Source organism: Paroedura picta, chromosome 5 (assembly GCF_049243985.1).
Source record: "Paroedura picta isolate Pp20150507F chromosome 5, Ppicta_v3.0, whole genome shotgun sequence".
Classification (NCBI taxonomy): Eukaryota; Metazoa; Chordata; class Lepidosauria; order Squamata; family Gekkonidae; genus Paroedura; species Paroedura picta.
The window spans coordinates 39,180,758-39,200,829 of record NC_135373.1 but is presented as its reverse complement, the minus strand read 5'-3'; the positions used below and the strand labels follow the sequence as shown (position 1 = coordinate 39,200,829).

General features: G+C 43.4%; 1 protein-coding gene across 6 annotated transcripts in view; it reads right to left on the bottom strand.

The window, feature by feature from the left end:
* Positions 1–1,541: 1,541 nt before the first annotated feature.
* KPNA6 (karyopherin subunit alpha 6) overlaps positions 1,542–20,072 on the bottom strand; it is a 36,661-nt gene continuing 18,130 nt past the window's right edge. For 4 of the 6 annotated variants that reach the window (XM_077337403.1, XM_077337405.1, XM_077337407.1 and 1 more), the window contains 11 exons: positions 19,300–19,399; positions 18,482–18,576; positions 17,482–17,613; positions 16,710–16,798; positions 14,887–14,986; positions 12,398–12,561; positions 9,653–9,731; positions 7,842–7,967; positions 6,690–6,817; positions 6,234–6,412; positions 4,235–6,103 (listed from right to left, as the gene is read on the bottom strand). In XM_077337403.1, coding sequence (XP_077193518.1) covers positions 5,916–6,103; positions 6,234–6,412; positions 6,690–6,817; positions 7,842–7,967; positions 9,653–9,731; positions 12,398–12,561; positions 14,887–14,986; positions 16,710–16,798; positions 17,482–17,613; positions 18,482–18,576; positions 19,300–19,399 — 1,380 coding nt within the window. In that variant the 3' untranslated portion in view covers positions 4,235–5,915. Of the gene's footprint in view, positions 1,614–4,234; positions 6,104–6,233; positions 6,413–6,689; positions 6,818–7,841; positions 7,968–9,652; positions 9,732–12,397; positions 12,562–14,886; positions 14,987–16,709; positions 16,799–17,481; positions 17,614–18,481; positions 18,577–19,299; positions 19,400–20,072 lie in introns of those variants that run through there. The other 2 variants (XM_077337408.1, XM_077337409.1) reach the window with 2 other exon arrangements.

Sequence of the window (20,072 nt, the reverse complement as noted above, 5' to 3'; positions counted from 1 at the left end):
ACCACTCTGCGCCACAAGAGACTACCTTGGAACACAGGTGCTCTCTAGATAATACTGATCCACTTTGCCCACCCAACCCTAGGATGAACATATAAAAACATCGCCATCACACTTATATTTCTGCGAGTCGCTCTTTAGAGTTATGTCAAATATGTTAAATGTAAATAGATTCATGTGGGTAGTTGTGTTAGTCTCAAATTTTGAGTCCAGTGGTATCTTTAAGACCAACAAAGTTTTGTTGAAGGTATATGCACATAAAAGCTTATTCCTTGAATAAAGCTTTTTGGTAAAGGTGCTGTTGGTTTCAAACTACATTAAATTTAAATAGGTAAATACTTTTGGTTTTTTTTTTTAAATGATGAATCTGTTTCAATTTCTATGTGTTGGATGCTAAAAGAGCATAATCCCATCCAGGTACTGCAGGAGAGTTATAGGAAGCTCTAGTCTTTTAACGTTTCATTTACCCAGAAATATGGCACTCATCTAATGGAAAAGCAAACTCTTTTACAGTTTTAGCACACCCTTCGGAGTTCATTATAGTGTACTGTGAGTCTCTATTTTATCCTGGCAGCAACAGAAGTAAATTAGGTTAGCAGAAAATGACTGGTCCAAGCTGACCCAGAATGTTTCACGACAATCAAGAGATGTAAACCCTTGGTCTCCACCAGCTTAGTCTAATATTCAAACTGCTATACTACATGGGTAATCTCAGACATGCATTAAAATCAGCTCCAGGTTTCTAGGAACTTCAAGAGATAAGGAAAACAGTGAGTTTAAAGTACATTTCCCAAATTTGGCAAGGTGGAGTAGGGAAACTGGATGGCAGCACTGAATTGAGCTCAGGATATGCCAGAATGTACAAAAGCACAATTGCATACCGATGAGAATCTTGAAAGATTCCAACATGCTTCTTTATAAACCATGCACTCCACCCACAATCATCCTAAAGTTATGCCTAAATTCTACTGAAACCAAGGGAGCAAATTAAACATGGTACCTTCCATCACTGTCAATGACTGCTTTTGGTTGTATCAGGTCCAAGCAGTAGGCCTCTGCTACAAGTAATGCTGAGTGAATCCCAAGAAGATAGAGATAATGTTTGCTGGGAGGGTGAAGGCTTTGGTCATTGTACATAAAATTTTCAATGGGATTCAGCTGATCTTCGCTGACTCAGTTAAGAGCCTAGGGATCATATTGGATCCAGCATTACAGCTAGAGGAGGAAAATAATGCAGCTGAAAATAATTTCTTTGTTTAGCCCCAAAGATGGCTTCCCCACTTTGACTAGGCCAGTCAAGCCACCTGGATCCATACTACAACATCAAGGCTGGACTACTATAATGAAACATACATGGGTCTGCTGTTGAAGTTAACCCGGAGACTCACATACGAAGTGCTGCATGCTTGGTTATCTGGAGCTGGGTGGAACCTGCACATTACATTCATTCTGTAGTCACTCCATTAACTGCCCATTGGCTGTTCAGAGTTCAGTTCAAGGTACTGCCTGTCACATACAAATGGCTTTGGAACCCCAAATCTGTGGGACCACGTCTTCTTCTACACACATCCATGACAGTTTCGCTCACTTGAGCAGGGCCTTCTGGGGGTGTCACCCTGCAAATGGGCAAGATCAAATGTCCACATATAAGCATTTTGTTGTGTCCTCCCACACCTCATGGAATGGCCACAATGCTGTCATCCCACAAGTTATGAATTACCTGTTTGCTGCATGTATTTTTCCATTCCCACTGCATTGCTTTTTATTAGTCCAGTACCATTTTCTGCATGGTTTAACATGTCTTTATGCTTTGTTTTGGATTTCTGTAATTTATATTGAGGTCTAATCCTATTGATTGCACTGTGTAATCCCACCTTGGTGTCATTGAGAAAGGCAGATAAATTAATACAGGACAAAACCTTGATGCATCAAGCATTAAAATCAATATAAATTGGAGAAGAGCTGGTTTTTTATACCCCCCTTTTCACTACCCGAAGGAGTCCCAAAGCAGCTTCCCTTCCTCTCCCCACAACAGACACTGTATGAAGTGGGTGGGCTGGAGAGAGCTATGAGAGAACTGTAAGAATAGCTGTAACAGGACGGTGACTGGCCCATGGTTACCCAGCTGGCAGCATGTGGAAGAGCGAGGAATCAAACCCAGTTCTCCAGATTTGAGTCAACTGGTCTTAACCACTATATCACACTGACTCTCATTAGATATAATGCTGCTTTTTGTATATTTTCATGTCACAAGTAGGTTTCCAATCTCCAGGTGGGGCCTGGAATTTTCCTGGTATTACAACTGCTTTTCAGACTACAGAGATCACTTCCTCTTAAAAAGATGGCAGCTTTTAAGGCATCGCACCCAAACTGAATTTCCCCCTTCTCTAAACGCCACCTGCAAATCCCCAGAATTTTCCAATTCACAGTTGGCAATGAGCCTAGTTAGGTGGTGAACACAAAGCAAGCTTATGTGCAAAATAACAGAATATACAAATGTAAAACCTTTTTTCTTTGTCCATTTGTTTCATCATTCAAGAGAATTTTAACTTAGAGGGGATAGGAAAAGTATACTGTAAGTATAATAGGACTAACATAGCTTCATAACGTTTACAAAAAGTCTTTTCAAGGGCTCTACATGGGCTGGAGCTGGAGCAAAATTAGCCAAAGAGGAACATTAGTTTAGCACAGTATATTTACTGCTAATCTATTCTGTAAAGTCTGTAGAGTGGGAAATTATTCAATTAATCTATAAATATGTTCAAGGTACAATTGTAAACAGATAATGCTTTAGGGTTGGCATGCTTTTTTTGGCCTTGAACTATAATTTCTCTTTTAGCCACAGGCTACCAAAAGCAGAAGCTTAGGTGGGGGAGCCTCTTTGTCCAAGCAATCATGGTAGAACAAAGAATTCAAGACTTTAATTCATTCTTACTCAGTAATAAAAGCAGCCAAGGTTACCCTGAACTTGTCAGATCTTGAAAACTAGGTTGGCTTGGCCATGGTTAGTCCTTAGATGGGAGACCACAAAAGAAAACTGGGGTTGCTATACAGAGGAAGGCAATGAAAGGGCACTTCTGCTTGGCTTTCGCCTGGAACGCCACATGTGAGGTCACCATGAGTGAGTGGAATTTTGTTCTTCAGAGAATGAGGCCTAATTTAAAGTTGATAGCCAAGGCCCTCAGTAGCTGAGCCATGCCCAGTGACTCTATTAAACCTGCCATGTAGCTGCATTGCATGGGTTGTAGAAGCCCAGTTTAGAAGGCACATGGGGGGAGCACAAAAAGAGAATGCTTTTAACTCAAATAGTAGATTTAAGTCTGGTATAAACACTATGCTACAAAGATGAATTTAACACCTACAACTACCATGGATGAGATTTTGGACACCTCTATCTATGAAGGCCCAGATCACAAAGGTCACCTGCCAGGTTTTCTACCATCTTTGCAAGGTGTGACAACTTACATCGTACCTGTCAGCAGCTAACCTAGCCATCATGATCCAGGCAACGGTCACCATCAAATATAATTTAATTAATTTTAATTTGAAACATTTAATAACTTTATCAATGTAACTATGACTTGTACATGCCTACTTGTTACCACTCTGTACCAATTGGGAAGGGCAAGCTATAAAAATAAAATTATTATTATAAGTGCTGTGGTATATAAATAAACATGGGGTATCCCAAGTTCTCAGTCAAAACAAGCAGCTATCCCTCACCCAAAATAAGCTTTGCACTTCTGAGAATCAGTAAGAGGTATTTGCAACAAGTGACTAAAGAAAACATTTGACGCCACAATGAAATTCCTAGGTGCCGTGGAACTTGAAACTGGTCAACTGGCCTATCTACAACTATTTTAAGTCTTTGGTGAATGGTCAGTCCCCTGTCTAAAGAACCCCACAAGGGAGGGCTCGAGTCCTGCAACATCTCACCAAATGACAATTCCCAGGATGCTTTGGAAGAAGCTGCGACAGTTCATACAGAAACAGTTTAAAAGTGAAGCCAGGTGTAGAAGCCAGTGCTGTAGGGAAGCCACAGCCAACGCAAAGCACTTTAGTGGGTTAAATTGCAAACTCTTGATAGTGAAAATGCAAGTCCTGCCTGTGCATGACTTGGTCTACCCTACCCACAGGACTGCTGAGACATACAGTTCTACTCAGTGAAGTGCTAAATACTAGTAGTAACTTGGAGGAAGGGAGGGAGGAAGGGAAGAACTTTCACTCCAGGCATATCTGGCTTGCAGTCATTGAATGCACGGATATAGTTTATTAATTTCCTTGGCATTTTTTCTTTAAACAATGAAGAGCAAATCTGTTACAAAATACAGCCCAAGGCTTCACCTCCAATTTCTCATCTGCTTGAATGTCTGTTCTTGAAGGCTGTGGGACCCTGAATTCAGACCTTGGAGAGCAAGAAGGGGAATATGTGCATACAGTAAGCTTCTGTTAAGACACCTGAAGGGGTCCCCCTCCCCTACCCCAGAAATAAACTTATGGATTGCCTGATGAGGCTAACATCCAGCCTTATATTCAAATAAGCTCTGCTCAGGAACGAGAGTTTGACCAAGCAGGTGGCTCATACAGTACATAAATGAGAAGCACAGCCATGTTTCTGGGCAGGCCTGTCACACAGTATCCCGTTTCTCTCTTACAAGGATTTTACAATTCCCCCCGCTTCTGAAGACCAAATTAGACAAATATCTATGTGTATATATAATATATAAAAAATACAGAACCTTTGACTTCTTCATTTTGAAGTAAAATGCACACGATACAGTTGTGAGCAGGAGGTAATTCTGAGAGAAACAGGCCACTTGGCTATTTGAATTAACAGAGTAAATTACGCCACTGAGTGTAGCGAATATCACTTCCCCCAAGAAAAAAAACGGGTCTGTCCCCATTGCAACTGTCCAAGGGGGTGGGGAGGGGATAGAGACATGAACAAAACAAAACGAAACAAAAAAGGTTCCATAAGTTTTGAAATTTTTTCTTCAAGTAAAGATGCAAGATGGGGTTTCTTCCACCAATTTTCAACACTTCAGTCAGTAGCAAATGTATGTGAAGCCCACCTTTGTGGCAGCTGTGCTTCAAGTCCTTTTATCACACGCCTCCCCCTTGTACCAGACCTCTAGGGGTTGGAGGGGGCAGGGCTTACTTCTTTGAACAGTTCAAAAAAAAATCACCTCACCACGGACAAAGTCTTGTGAATACAAGGTGGGGTATGATGGGAGTTGTCCAACTTTTCCTGTATCCGTCAAGAGGGATGTTTTTAACAGTGGGATAGGAGGAAGATTGTGGCTGCAACAAGGCCCACATCCCTTTAAAGGTGCTGTTTGGCAAGAGGGTTTTCCAAAAAAGAAAAAAAAAGTGAGGGCCAAAGCAGTGCTTTTGGCAGATTAAGGAGAGTCTTTAATAAAAATTAACATGTGCAAAAAAGTATTTTTAAATAGCTGAACCCACATATCTAGGGTTAGACTCCTCCGCTCCAGTGTGTGTCATTTTGCCTTCTCCCACTGAAAAGTGTCATCTCTCAAGTACCCAAGTGAAGAGCCCTAACATTTGAGGAAAAGCCACCACAGAAAAGGGGAGGGGGCAAACACACGTGCTAGAAGGTGTAACACAGATTCACACCTCTTATTTCATTTTCAGTCCCTGCTTTTGACACACTGTGGAGCAACAAAAGAAAAAAAATGTATTGTGTGTGTGTGTGAGAATCTCTCCTCCTCCTTCTCATGAGAGCAAAGCATTACTGCCAGGTGTTGGTGAAAGAGACATCTGTTTGTAACCGGTGGAGTGGACGCTTTGCAGCCTTGCGTTCAGCAGACAAGAGAACAGGGCTGGGAGATGGAAGGCTCTCTGTGGTTAACTTCCCAGCAAAATTATGGTGTTTCCCCAAAAAACATGCTCAGCACATGTTATAGCTGGAAGCCTTCCATGGGGGCCTCTGGCTGCTGGAAGATGAACTGCTGCTGGTTCTCATCTACCTGAGGAGCCAAATTGGAGTCGTCGTCTTCAGTTCCAAAATAGTGCTCAATCAGGTCAAAGGCCTTCTGGTAGATTTCTTGGTTTTCATGGCTCTGAAGGAACTCTATTTTATCCAGGCCTGGAGGAGAAACACATTTTTGCCCCCACAGTTACCAAAAAGCATTCACAAATCAGGATAAACACATAAAGCCTCTTTACATAAAGAAATTCAACACGGCCACTCATTTCAAGCTCGCTCTCAGACTCACCGTATGCTTCCTCGATGAGGCTGCAGTAAGGGTTGATGCCACTGCTGCTCTGCTTGGCCTCTTGCTCGCCCAGTCGCAAAATGTTCTCCAAGCCATTGAGAGCCACTTGAACAATCTTGGAGTCCATGACCGTCAGGAGATCACAGAGCGGCTTGATACAGCCCAGGTTTACCAAATACCTGTAAAGGGAGAAAGCCACAGTCAGGACACCACCCTGCCAAACAGGGGAGATTGATTCCACAATTTAAAAAACAACAACAGTGGACTCAAATTGAATCATTAAAGCTGCTGGGGGAGGGGGGAGAACATCCAAGGTTGTCAAGTTTATGTTGCTGCATTTGATACATTCCAGATTTATTTCTTATGGAACTGTTGGCAACAAAAGATAGTGCCCATAGCTCAAAAATACTGATTAGAAAAGACTTGCCCAGGTGGTGAATCAACTTGGGAACCTACTTGATTTGTTCGGGGGTTCCTCCAGACGTAGCATTTGTGATTGCCCATGCGGCCTCTTTTCGCGTCCGGAATTCAGCCTTCTGCAATATTTCAATCAGCACTGGGAAAATGTTGGCATCTATGACAGCCTGGAATTGGGAGGGGGGAGGGGAGAGAAATATATAACACTTCCACACTGAACAACTTGCTGCACCCTCCAAGTTATCCATCCACCCACCCAGCTGCATAACCAATCACTCCACTGCTTTCTCTGGCTGCTGGCTGACCTGCATAGGCTCATAAAAAGGACTTGGGAATAGCCCTGTGCCATCTGAGGCTGCTCTTTTTTTCTTTTTTGTAAGATAACATTTTGCTACTTTAAACGTTGTCCTTTAATTTAAATGAAGCAATAAAACGCTTTGAAAATAGTGCATGGTCCTTTGGTCACTAGCCTTGGCTTATGCCAGAACTAATCCTTAGCTCTTTTCAGTTGCCTTGTTTGTGTACATTGCTTTACAGTTTTTGCCATACCTCATCTGGAGATGGTAATCCCAAAACAGGCAACGCATTTTAACAACTGTTTAGATCAGGGGTTGTCAAACTGCAACCCTCCAGATGTCCATGGACTACAATTCCCAGAAGCCCCTGCCAGCATTTGCTGGCAGGGGCTTCTGGTAATTGTAGTCCATGGACATCTGGAGGGCCGCAGTTTGACTACCCCTGGTTTAGATGGTTACATACTGGACCCCCCCCCCCATCTACTCCCTTGTCCAGGAAGTTCATACTCCAAAGTTGTGCCTTTTCAGAATCCACTTTACATTTGTTAATAGCTCATTTCATGGCTTTTGCTCCACTTGCTTTTTAGTGCAAATAGCTCTCCCAAGTAACCTTTCTTGCAGTACCACATGGCTAGTTATTAAGATGCCTCAGCAACATGACTGTCACTCAACACCAGGCTGGAATGTAAATAGGAAATTGCAGAAAAACAAATTAATCAACCAGATTGTCAGGGAAGTCTCATAACTGGATGAGTATACCACCAAGAAACTGGAGCAGGGCAAACTGCTACCACTGCAATAGGGCCAGTCACAGGGTAGGTAGACTTAAAGTCTCCAAGCTGAAACATCAGGCTCGAAATGTGCTGTAGGTGCCTTCTTTCGTGTGAAGTTGTACCTGTATTTGAGCCCTGTTCCCTGCTGTGATGTTGGAGATTGTCCAGCAAGCTTCTTTCCGGATAGACTCTTTGGGGCTGCTGAGTAGGTGAAGGAGGCAAGGCAGAGCTGAGCAATTCAGAATCACCTAAGAAAGGAAAGCCGTTAGCTACAGGGAGATTCTTCCTCTAACTTATCCAAACTGCACAAAACACCTTCTCCTAAGGATTGGACAGAAAGCTGTTTGCAGTGTTCACCACAAATTGCAGGCATAAGAGGTATTTTGGGGCTCACCCTATCAAGTCAAGCAGCCAACCCCTGAAATTAAGGCAGCATTAGATGGCAGCTGCACAGCACCTTACAGAAGTACAAACTATATTATTCCCCTTGATTATTACCGTGTCGTATAGCTAGACAATTTTACCACATTTGCTTGAAAGGAAGACCCCTTTCTCCCCCCAAACAAAGAATTATGCGGATAAACAGATGTTAAGAAAGTTTTTATTACATCCTTATCCATGGTTCCTCTATATATTTGTGAAACAGCCTGCAGGGGTGTCTGGTTGTCCAAGTTGGAATACGGCCAATCTGGGTGCAGTCAGCAAAGCTGGCTGCACCCTGAATGGCCCTGCCCCTGCAGCTCCCACCCTCCATCCATGAACTCTAGTCTCTTTGTTCTCAGATGCGTCTCAGTGCCTGGAGCCAGCAGCAGGTAAGGGGAGAGGGCCCTGGGCAAAGAGTCATGGTGGAGGGCCTGCTAACGAGGGCCTCCCCAGCCTGCTGATTGCCTGCTAAGGAGCTCTGTCCTGGCCCTACTAATGAGCTGGCAAGCCCCCGCCCGCCCCACTTGATCTGGCTGCGAGCTGCGGCCCAAAGCCTCTTTAAGATGCCTGGTCAGAGGCCAGGGGAGCGGGCCCTTTCAAGGCCTGTTCTTAGGAATGGACTTTGAAGGCAGTAGTAATATAAAATATAATATGGATTAAAGTAGTGAATTACTTTTGCTTTCTGTACCTCACTGTATTGTAACTGCTCCCAAGTATTATTGGAACACACTGTTTCAAATGTATAAAGGCAACAGACTGGCATTTTTAACCTCTCCCTCCCACTAGAAGCAACGCTCCTCACCCCCACTACTAAGCAACACCTCAGATAATGACAGACTGGCAGCAGAATTCTAATCGGAATTACAACCTTCTAAGTCAATTGAAATCAATGGGCTTAGAAGAGTATAAATGTGCTGAATCTCCTCCCTGAAGGCCACAATGCTTTCTATACGCCAGGAAGTCACACTTTTCCAACAGGAGGCTGAATGTTTAAAATGAATTATTTGCCTTCCTCTTCCCTATCTAAAGTGTTCACAAACTTGTAACAGCTGTAACTGATGTTGTGCTAAGATGCAGTAACCTTCCCCCCCCCCCCACACACACACCTTTAAGTTTCTCTCTCATGAGTGGGAGAGTAGAACTACTAGACAACTGTATCTTGAAACACAGAGCAACAATACTAGGTTGAGCCAGAAACACAGGTCAGCAGAAGAGTCAGCAGAACCAATGGTTTCTCATCTTGAAACTCAAAGCACTTTGAAAGGCGGTGTTCGGAGGAACACTGTTACTTTCACTGCCACCCCTCTCTGCTGGTGAATTAGCTGGTAAGATATCACTAAACCTCTCCCCACACACATAGCAAACCATTTCTCAGGCTCAGTGGGTCTGTACACCCAAGTGGAAGACAACACTCCTTCATCTCTTTTAGAAAGCCAAGATAAGGTGGAAAACAATGTCCTTCCTTTAGCATAAATAGCATAGGTTCCAGAACTTATGTCGATTTTATCACCTGAGTCTGGATGTCATCCCCCGTCACAATATTGCCGACGGCTCGCAGAGCTGGAGAAGCCACCTTGTAATCACTGTGCCTGTGGGGGAAGAACAGAACGTCAGCATTGCATCCCTGCAACAGGACATTTCAATTTGAGCAGCTCATCTTGCCTTCCCAACAAAGTCAACTGAAAGTGAGTAAGTTGTGCCAATACAGATCCTTCCCATTCTGTTTTATGGGCCATTGGTGTGGGTTTCATTCAGTGAAAAGGGATGTCTGCCACACAGCAGGAATTATTCTTTATGGAGCCAGGCAAGGGTCTCCCTCCCCATTCACCAGGGGTTTTATAACCTTCACCTTTTAAGATGATGATACTAACAACCTTCCTTTGACATTACCGTTACTATATTCTGGAACCATTTCAACCATCTTCAGCTACAATGAAGCAGCTCAGGTGAACAAGGGTCAAGTGCTTAGAATGTCAACTAATTTCCCACAGCCATACCCTTATGCTGTCAAGTTGCAGAACTGGAGTTCATCCAAGCAACCGAAACTGTTTCAGTAACCTTTTCAGAATTCAGTTGTTAAAACAGCGCAGTCCAGTTGTGGCATGTTCGGGTTATTTTATCTGCCAGACATCTTACAAAGATGTCAGTGACCTACCAAATGTTTGGAGGCTCTATCAAGGCAAGATGAAGAAGCCCCCTGTGAATTACCTGAATGACTGGATTGTTCTGTGCTGACTCAATGACAGAGACACGATTGCTTCACTACCGTTATTGCCACAAAGTATGCACACAGTTCTAGCTCATGCCTGGTCACATTCACGGCTCAAGTTTTTCTCCACTTTTATCACCTACCAGCCTGTTTCATTACTCAGAGTAAACCAGGGAGCCATGCAGAGCCTACAAGGCCAAGGAAAACGTGTAGAAAGAGGGTTCCACAAAAGCTCTTGCAAGTTTGCTAGAGACAAGAATACATTTCATTCCGGTGAATGCCTTTTTAAAGCAAAGGAATTTATTTGCTGCACTACGCCTTTAGGAATGCTGCAACACCAGATAAGCAGCACATTTTAATTTTTTATTTTCAGCATAGATGTTTCTTTGCCTCAAAAGCATCTTTAGGGGACTTTCCTAGTTCCCATTCTCTCCCAAAGTCTCCTTAGCCAGAAAGAGAGGGTAGAAAAGGAAAGCATGGCACCATTATAAAAAGCACCCCATTTGCCCCATTTAGCAAGTAAGAATAGAGGGGCGTTTTGTTTTTTAAGAAGTCAGATTTGCTACAGATTTCTGCAAAATACCTTTTCCAAACCCAAATATTCACACCATTTCAGTCTCCTCATACACACATTTATTCAGTATGGAGTACTTGGACTTACTCTCATGCACAGGATTGCCACTTTAAACACAGGACAGTCTTTCAGGGAGTCAGATCATTGGTCTGTCTTAGACCAGCACTCTTGACAGGCAGAAGTCCTGAAAATGCCCTTTAAAGATCTTTCTCAGACCTATTCACCTGCAGCGGTTGAACTAAGGGACCATCTGCACCCAAAACATTTAGCTATGTCGCTCCCTTTACCAAGAATAACTATTGGGGAAACTAGACCAGGAAACCTCACCAACAAAAAACAGTGTCTCTTTAAGGTGCCATAGAATGCGCTTGTTCTTGAAAAACCTGTCCGTCATCTTTACCGTTATAATAAAATCTTCTGTAGAGGAATTTAGCACAAGCACTGTACTGGCCCTTTTAACAGCAAAGAGGGAATAGCTAAAAATATGCATTTGGAAAGTATGGATTGGCTCAGGTTTTAAGAAAAATCTTTCACTAGGAAGTTTATATACTGTACAGTATTTGAACTTGTTATGAAATAGATGTGAGAAAAAACTCTGAAAAAGGAAACCAGTCAGAATTACAAAACAAACCACAATCTAAAAGTAAAAAAACCAATCTTCTGTTCATTAATTTAGACAAGATGCCTAAAGGTAATAGACACTGATAGCTAGCAAGCCAAATGGCTCTCTTCAAGCCTCAAATTATGACTCCTGCTTCAGAGGAGCATTGGGTCTATTGTGCAGGATACATCCCTAAGTCCACAGGACAGCTAGGGCTTTCACAGGAGCATCATTCATGTCAACAGGAAGCTTCCCGAGAGTCATCAGGACCCCATCCGGATCTAATGGTTTAAAGGCTGGGAGTTTTAATGGGGTTTTACGGGGCACTCTTTTGGAATCCACCTTGAGTCCAAGGAGGAAAGTGGACTATCAACTGAATAAATAAATAAAAACGATTTAGACCTTATGCTTCAAAATGTCTTGGGAGAGCTATCAACACTACCTCCAATGTGTACATCCCTGTGATGATGCAAGACACACAACCTGTAAGTTCCAACCCTAACCCTCAAGGTGGGGGTCCCTAAGCCTTTTGAGCCTATGAGAACCTTTGGAATTTTGACACAATATAGTAGACAGAGGCACAAAATGGTTGCCACCGGGAGGCTGACACTGCTTACCTTCAGTCACACAGTAAAGATCCTTGTTCTGTGCTGGCAGATGCTGCTGAAATAACATTTAAAAATCTGCACAGCCAATCAGACCTCCAACAGCTAAACAGAAGCACTGCTGAGCAAAAGCTTCACTTACAAACACGTGGCAGGCAACAGGAAAGGTGTCAGTGCGCACTGTGGTGCCCATGGGGTCCATATTGGGGATGTCTGACCTAAGAGTGGAAGACTAATTCCAACTTTCTTAGTAGGTGGACACTTACATGAGCAACTCCACCAGTCGCCGACATACTCCAGAGTCTATAACAGCCTGGATTTTCTCATTAGGTCCATCTGATAGGTAGGAGAGCGCCCAGCACGCATCTGCCAGCAAGTCTGAGTCACTGCTGAAGAGTAAGCGTGACAACACAGGCAAACAGGAGGACACCTAGCAAGAAGCACAGCAAAAAGTTAGAAAGGATCTTGTAAGAGGAAAAAACTAGGTCTGGTAAACTAGCAGCACTTGTGCAGAGTAAAGATTAATTACACACACTAAAGAGGTTCCCTGTACTGATGGCCCTCTTACCAGAAACTGAAATCCATGGTTTTACAGGGTCGGTTGTGCTAAGGGTTCCAGATACAAGACTGTATACTGCCTTTCCACATGAACAGATGCAAAGCAGCCCCTTGAGCATCTGTATTTATCCCACTATCCCTTCACTTCTGTGACAACGTGGCTGCGTGATGCACATTATAGTCATTTCAGTGGGCTGCACGCAGGAGAGTCTTTAAGCAGACAGCTACTAGCGTGATGAGTGCTTGAGTGGTGCTAGCACAAAACAGAAGTGGAATTAATTTTTGCCTAAGAGGGCTCTACTAAGTTGAGAACGATGCTTTATAAAGGGAACAGGGAACAGGGAACAGGTGTAAAGTATGTATAATCTGTTGCTAATGTATAATCCTGATCCCACTGCATTGTTTTCTGCTTGTGTAATTCCATATTTTGTATTGTTGGGCCATATCATGTCAAATAGTTTTTGCATTGTTTAAACTACTGCATTGCTTCTTGGATGTGACATCCTCCTGATTGCAAAGAGTCACAATGTGTATTCTGTTGTCAATCTCTGTTGGAATGGTGGACTATAGATAAAATAAATCTAAACGGAGGTCCTGTGGCTGGGCAGAAGAGGGCAGGACCAGGAAGCGCGCCTCCCATGCCTGAACGGGGTGCAATTAACACCTGCACCAGTTGCCAGGAATTTGGGAGTGACATTTGATGCCTCCCTCTCTATGGAGGCTCAGGTCACCAATGTAGCTCGGACAGCATTTTTCCATCTTCGCCAAGCCCGGCTACTAGCGCCCTACCTGTCCTCGGAACACCTGGCCACAGTGATCCATGCAACGGTCACTTCCAGATTAGACTTCTGTAACTCGCTCTACGCGGGCCTTCCCTTGTCCTTGACTCGGAAGTTACAGCTGGTCCAAAATGCGGCTGCCAGGGTCCTCACTAGAACACCTTTGAGGGCCCACATTCAGCCGGTGCTTCGTCATCTGCACTGGTTACCAGTCTGTTTCCGAATCAGATTCAAGGTATTGGTGTTGACCTTTAAGGCTATACGCGGCCTGGGTCCCGTCTACCTGCGGGACCGCTTGGTTGCTTATGCCCCCCGCAGGGCACTCCGCTCTGCGGGTATGAATTTACTGGTTGTCCCGGGCCCACGGGATGTTTGCCTGGCTTCGACCCGGGCCAGGGCCTTTTCAGTCCTGGCCCCAACCTGGTGGAACGAGCTCCCAGAAGAGCTAAGGGCCCTGCAGGATCTACCAGCTTTCCGCAGGGCCTGTAAGACGGAGCTCTTCCGCCAGGCATATGGTTGAGGCCAGGGCAGCTCTCCCACTAATCCATCAGAGGATCCCCTCCAATATTGAGATCTCTAACACCGAGATCATGGTTAGATCTATTGTATTGGTGCCACCCTCTTCTGAACATTATTCTCTCCACCAGGCTGAACTAAGATCAGAATTGTGACCACCGCCGCTATATGTTATGTGATATGTTATATGTAACTTTTAATTGGGGTTTTTATGGGGATTTTATTGTGTTTTAACTATTTATGTTGTAAACCGCCCTGAGACCTATTGGGAGAAGGGCGGTCTAGAAATTAAATAATAATAATAATAATAATAATAATAATAATAATAATAATAATAATAATAATAATAATAATAAATTAAGAATAAGAAATAAAATTTCTTCCAGAAATGCTCATTCACTGCAGAGGATTTTGTATTTACATAGGGCAGCCTTTCTCAACCAAGGTTTTGCAGAACCCTGGGGTTTCTTGAAGGCCCTGGAAGGGTTTCCTGAATGGGTGGGAGTTAGTTAATTTTCAATATATTTTTTTACATTTGTTACATATTTATTGGGTGATATGACCATCTATGGTTATGTCAACAACAACAACAAAAAACCCTCCCAAAATGGCCAATGATGGGCCTGGAAAGGGTGAGAAAGGGAGGGGCCCTCGATATGCATGGTCACAACTATGCTTCCCAACCATATTTTGTATAATCGTGCCACCTGGGGGTTTCTTGAAGCCTGGAGAATGTTTCAAACGTTTCCCAATAGTAAAAAAGTTGAAAAGGACTGACATAGGGTTAACTAGCATGAACCCTAACCTCCTGCCCCTTAAAAACAAAGCAGTATAATCCAGCACTCCACCATCTCAATCGATAGAGGGCCTGGGGAAGGGAGATACACTTTCCTATGTCTCACCTTTTCAAATTCAGGGGGCGGGTTCTTCCCTCTGCACAGGTTTGATAGAGCCCAAACAGCATTCCGTGTCATTGTCAACCGGGTAGATTTTGTGAGGAGCCTGAGAGACACAAAACAAGTTTCACTCTCTCCAGCTGCAGCAGCTTGTCCTAATACCAGACTGTACCAGACTGGCTGTTCATCTCCTAGGCAATTTTGCAATTCAGGATTTCATGCCCTTCATAGTTATTTAGGATGAACCAGAGCAGTTTTATTTCAAAAGTCAAAGGGGGATTAGACACCCAAGGCTCCCACGTGTCAAGACAGAATATCCACTGTACTCTAGCTGGCACTTCAACTGTACATTATTTGAAGTTTATCAAGTTTTTATTTTACTTTCCCATCCAAGCTCAGAAATTACATGGAATATAACATTTTCACCCTCATATTACACAGAGATTGGGCTTCAGTCAGAGCAGAATGCCAACTCATAAGCATTCCAAGAATGAGGAATCTGAACCTTTCTGATTGAAGTAGGTCTCAGCCAGCATTTTCTAGAGAATGAAGATCAATTTGAATACTCTGCAGAAAAGGACAAGAAGCCTTCAAGATTCCCCCTGGGTAAATCTCTTATTACACATAACACCCTGCCCAACCTCTTCAAATTAATCTGCCTTTTGCGAGATCAGGGTGCCACAAGCAAACACTAACAAGATGCGCCACACAAAAGATTCCTGGAGAGCAATTCCAAATGAATCAAGCCAAGTTGCACATTACAAAGTAATCTTTAAGGCCATCCATGGTCTGGGCTCGGCATACCTAAGGGACCGCCTCTCTGCTTATGTTCCCTGAAGAGCATTGTGCTCCATGAATTCCAACAGATTAGTAGTCCCTGGCCCCAAGGGAGTTCCTCTGTCCTCAACCAGGGCCAGGGTGTTTTCAGTCCTGCCCCTACTTGGTGGAAAAAGCTTAGAGGAGATCAGAACCCTGCCAAAGATGACTCAGTTCCACAGGGCCTGCAAGATGGGGCTCTTCCACCAAGCTTTTGGTTGGGGCCAGTGATCCTGTGACATAAATTGGGGCCTTCCCTGGATAACTCCCCCCCCAAAGGAAAATTACTTCTGAAAGTTTTACAGCTGAAAGAAATTACATGGCTGCACCAAGAGTTTTGTAGTCTCAATTTTATGGTATGTTTTATTAACATTCATATAAATTAATTTCATACAATGGGATTAAATTAATGCAAAAGAAATTCCATCTAAATATCTAGAAGAAGTTCCTGACAGTTAGAGTGTTTTTTCAGTGGAACAGGCTTCCTCTGGAGGTGGTGGGTTCTCCATCTTTGAAAACTTTTAAACAGAAGCTGGATAGCCATCTGATGGAGAGGGTGATTCTGTCAAGGTTCAAGGGAGTGGCAGGTGACAGTGGATGAGCGAGAGGGTTGTGAGTGTCCTGCATAGTGCGGGGGGTTGGACTAGATGACCCAGGATTTCCCTTCCAACTCCATTATTCTGTGATTCTAATGTTTATGTCTTCTTGTTGTTGTTGAACTCCTGTTGTTCACTGGCCTGAGCCACTAGGGAGAGTGGTATATAATCTCTAACTAGGTGTCTCTAGTCAAGGTGGTCTGAGGAAAATCCCTCAGTAAGGCAATTACTAAGAACTTCACAGTGGAAAAAAAAATCTATCAGGTCTACACATAGTTCATTCCAACCAATGAAATGTTTCCTATTTCATGCCACAGAAGTACAGGAATGGAAGCACATATAAAGATACAACCTTTTGGTCAGGATAAATGACACGCAATTCGAATGTTTCTACCCCTTATCTCAATGGCTACTCACAACAACAAAGGAGGAAGGATGCCACAGTTGAGGACATAATCACGACAAGCAGAACTGTCTCCAGCGATGTTCCCCAGAGCCCAAACAGCCTGGAAGAAGAGGAGGAGCTTCAGCATTCAGCCTCTGAATGGAGGGGAGAGGAGGCAATGGTGGAGAAGAAAGCCATTCTCTGGGCCTGGAATTTACAGTGACCCCAAGGCTCCACCAGCTTATGGCAGTTTTCTGCCTGTGCTAATAGGTATAGCAATAGGTATAGAGAATTCCATCCTCTAAAAAGCTGCTACTAGGGTTTGGCCTGTTAGACCAAGCAGCAGGAAATCCACCTGCAACTTCCTTGTGTTCTTGCCCCGAAATGGCCCACAGTCTCCAGCATTTCCATGCCTCTCCACCTCCTCTTAGTCTCCCTACACACAAAGCCTTAGTGCTTCTCCCATTAGTGCTTCCTGCCAATGCCTAGGCATTAGATTAACATCTTTCCCTCTCAAATAATGCACCACCATGTCCCCTCCCCTCTTCTAAGCAGTTATAATGTTTAAACATTCTACTACCACTGCAGTTTGGCCAAAGGCATGCTTTGGATCAGGGAGATTCCCAGCGGTTCTGCCTTTCATTCTGTTCTGCCTAACATTTCACAACTAGGAATGTGAAGCTGCAAGACATCTGCCAGAAGCAGAACTCATGGGAAAGAAAATTTTCCAGAATGGAGCCACAAACCACCTTAAAAAAAAAAACATCTCTGCACTGCAAGCATCAGCCCATGAAAAAGCCTCACCTGCTCTTGGACATCTTCAAAATCAGAGCTTAACAGCTCAATGAAGATTGGAACGGCCCCAGCCTCAATGACTATCTTGGTTTGTAGAGAGGTGCCGGAGGCAATGTTGGTCAGTGCCCACGCAGCTTCAAACTGAAAAGCAACACCAGCAGCCCATTAAAACATACCCTCACCATACACCCCACCACAACAGCTCTGCATGATAAAGGGGCTGCCCCAGAATTTGGCTTCAGCAGGTTAAAATTGACTCGCTGAGGTGTTCAACTTGTGGACCGTAGGATGCTTTTCCTGGAAGTACCACAGCTCAGAATCTGGTCCTGGAATGCTTTCTTTATGGCTGCATCTTAGTGCATCTCAATGTGCCCCAACACCCCAGCAGCTCATAGTCTTGTGGAAGTTGGAGATGCAGTCTCTGTTCTCTCAAGATTGGATGCTTATCTTGGAGATACTTAGTCTGTGGCAGCTTTGCAAACCCACTATAAACCCTCTCTGGTCAACCATCTTTTTGGTAGCCAGAGGTGCAGTGGGCTATTTATTATGAAATCCATGTGCCACCTCCCCAGAGATAAATGGAATGAGACTTACAAAAGTACAATGCGATGAAATCATAACAGCCATAGAAGCTGTAAAACTTAAGCAAGTCACAAAAAGCTATTAACACGTGCAATGATGTCTTGCACACTTTTAAAAAAAATGAAAGCTCAACTTTTCTGGCCACTTAAATCATTTAAATCTATCAGGAGCAAAGTCCTTGGATTTTATTTCATTACCTTCTTCAGTAACAGCATACTTTCAGGACACGTCTAAAGTGGATTTTTAAAATATTATGCTTTGGTTTGGTGTTAAGATATCACTTGGCATTTGTGATCTATTCTTTTGCAATCCCATAGTACATCTCGAATTGTAAAGTTTATCTGTACAAGAGCAGCAATTATTCTGTTTCCAAACAGCTGACATCCAACCAACCATGAGCATCAGTCCATTCCACCAGACTGCTTACCTGTAATGTGCTGTTGTCACTTCTCTTAAGGAATTCAACAAACCTGTCCACTACTCCCTTAGAGTTTATCACTTCATCAATTGGAGGATTTGGCTCTGAACAGCAAAACAAAACAAAAGTAATAAGAACAAGGAAGTTAAATTCCAACACATATGGTCTTGTTCACAATATCAAATGGTTTACAGAACTCTACTGAAGCCTTTAATTTCTATAAAGTAAGAAAAAGAATTACCACAAGGTCTAGACACTTGACTTTGTCAGATTACTGTGGGTATTGGGGTTAGACTGTGTCTGGACTTGGTGTATAGTGCCAAGTGTATAGGCTGGGGGCTGGGAAGAGAGAGATCAGAGCACCTGGAACTAGACTTGACTCTCCAGAAGCCAATATTTAAAATGGTCAATCCCTCAGAGCATGCAGCATTTAACTGATATGCATATTTTAAAATTTACTTTAAAAGAAACTCTCTTGCCATTACATGTGAAATCACTTTTCTATGGTAGGCTGGTTTTGTGCAGTGTCTCAACAGCTGCACGCACAAAGACATAGCCCTGTAAAAATTTGTGTAAAAATTTTCATTGCAGGAGTGATTTTTAAGCAACCAGCACTGAAAAATTAACCCTGGTTTTGTCTTGTTGGTATATTCCAACTCCCATTATGGCATTACCTCCACAAATTAGCTTTTGAAAGTCTTTTCAGGCAAGCTATTTCAAAATGTCAGGCATCTTCAGGTCCCTGCAGGAATACTGTGTGATGTTTGTGAATGGTTCCTAAACATAAGCACAGCCCCTATACAAATGCTTTTCTTAGTTCCATTTACCTTTCGAAAGCAGTTTCCTGAACCTCTGGGTGGTTATAAGCTGAAGGTCAGGGTCTTCTGAGAACAGCATTTCCACCATGTCTCTTGTGATAACTCCCTCCTGAAAACACAACATGCCAGACCTAAGACCCTTCCCAAATTAAAGTTAGTATCAGATTTAGCATATTCAGATGCAGCGTTGGAATCATTCAACTTTTGGGAGAGAAGCTACTAAGCCAGGAATAAGAAGAACACAGTAAAGCTAGTCGATGGTCTTTTTTAGAACTTCAGAATCTTTCTCTTTCACTTTTTGCAAGCAATTTAAAGAAAGAGCACAGATCTCTTCAGCAAACTGATGACGGCCCAGCCCAAAACTCTAGACCAGCTATGTCAGGGGACACATATGATGGGTTATATATAACTCGCCTTGAACCTATGGAGGCGAGTAACAAATACTACTACAACAACAACAACAATGTTAAATAACATCAGGGAAAGAACTACTCCCTGTGGAACCCCTGAGGTTCTCTCCCAGTGCCATCCTCGGTCCCTGACCTTGGAGGAAAAATTGCAGCAATTTAAGGGCCACAGCCTGAACCCTCACATTGGCTAGGCATTGGGCTAGAAGCCTGTGATCAAATGTGCTGCTGCTGTTAGGTCAAATAATAACAGCAGCGCTGACCCACCTAGACCCAACTGCCTAGGGAGATCTCTGTGAGGGTGAGCAGAGCCATCTTCACCCCATGACCAAGCTGGAAGCCAAACTGAAAGGGGTAAAATCCAGTGGCAGTAAA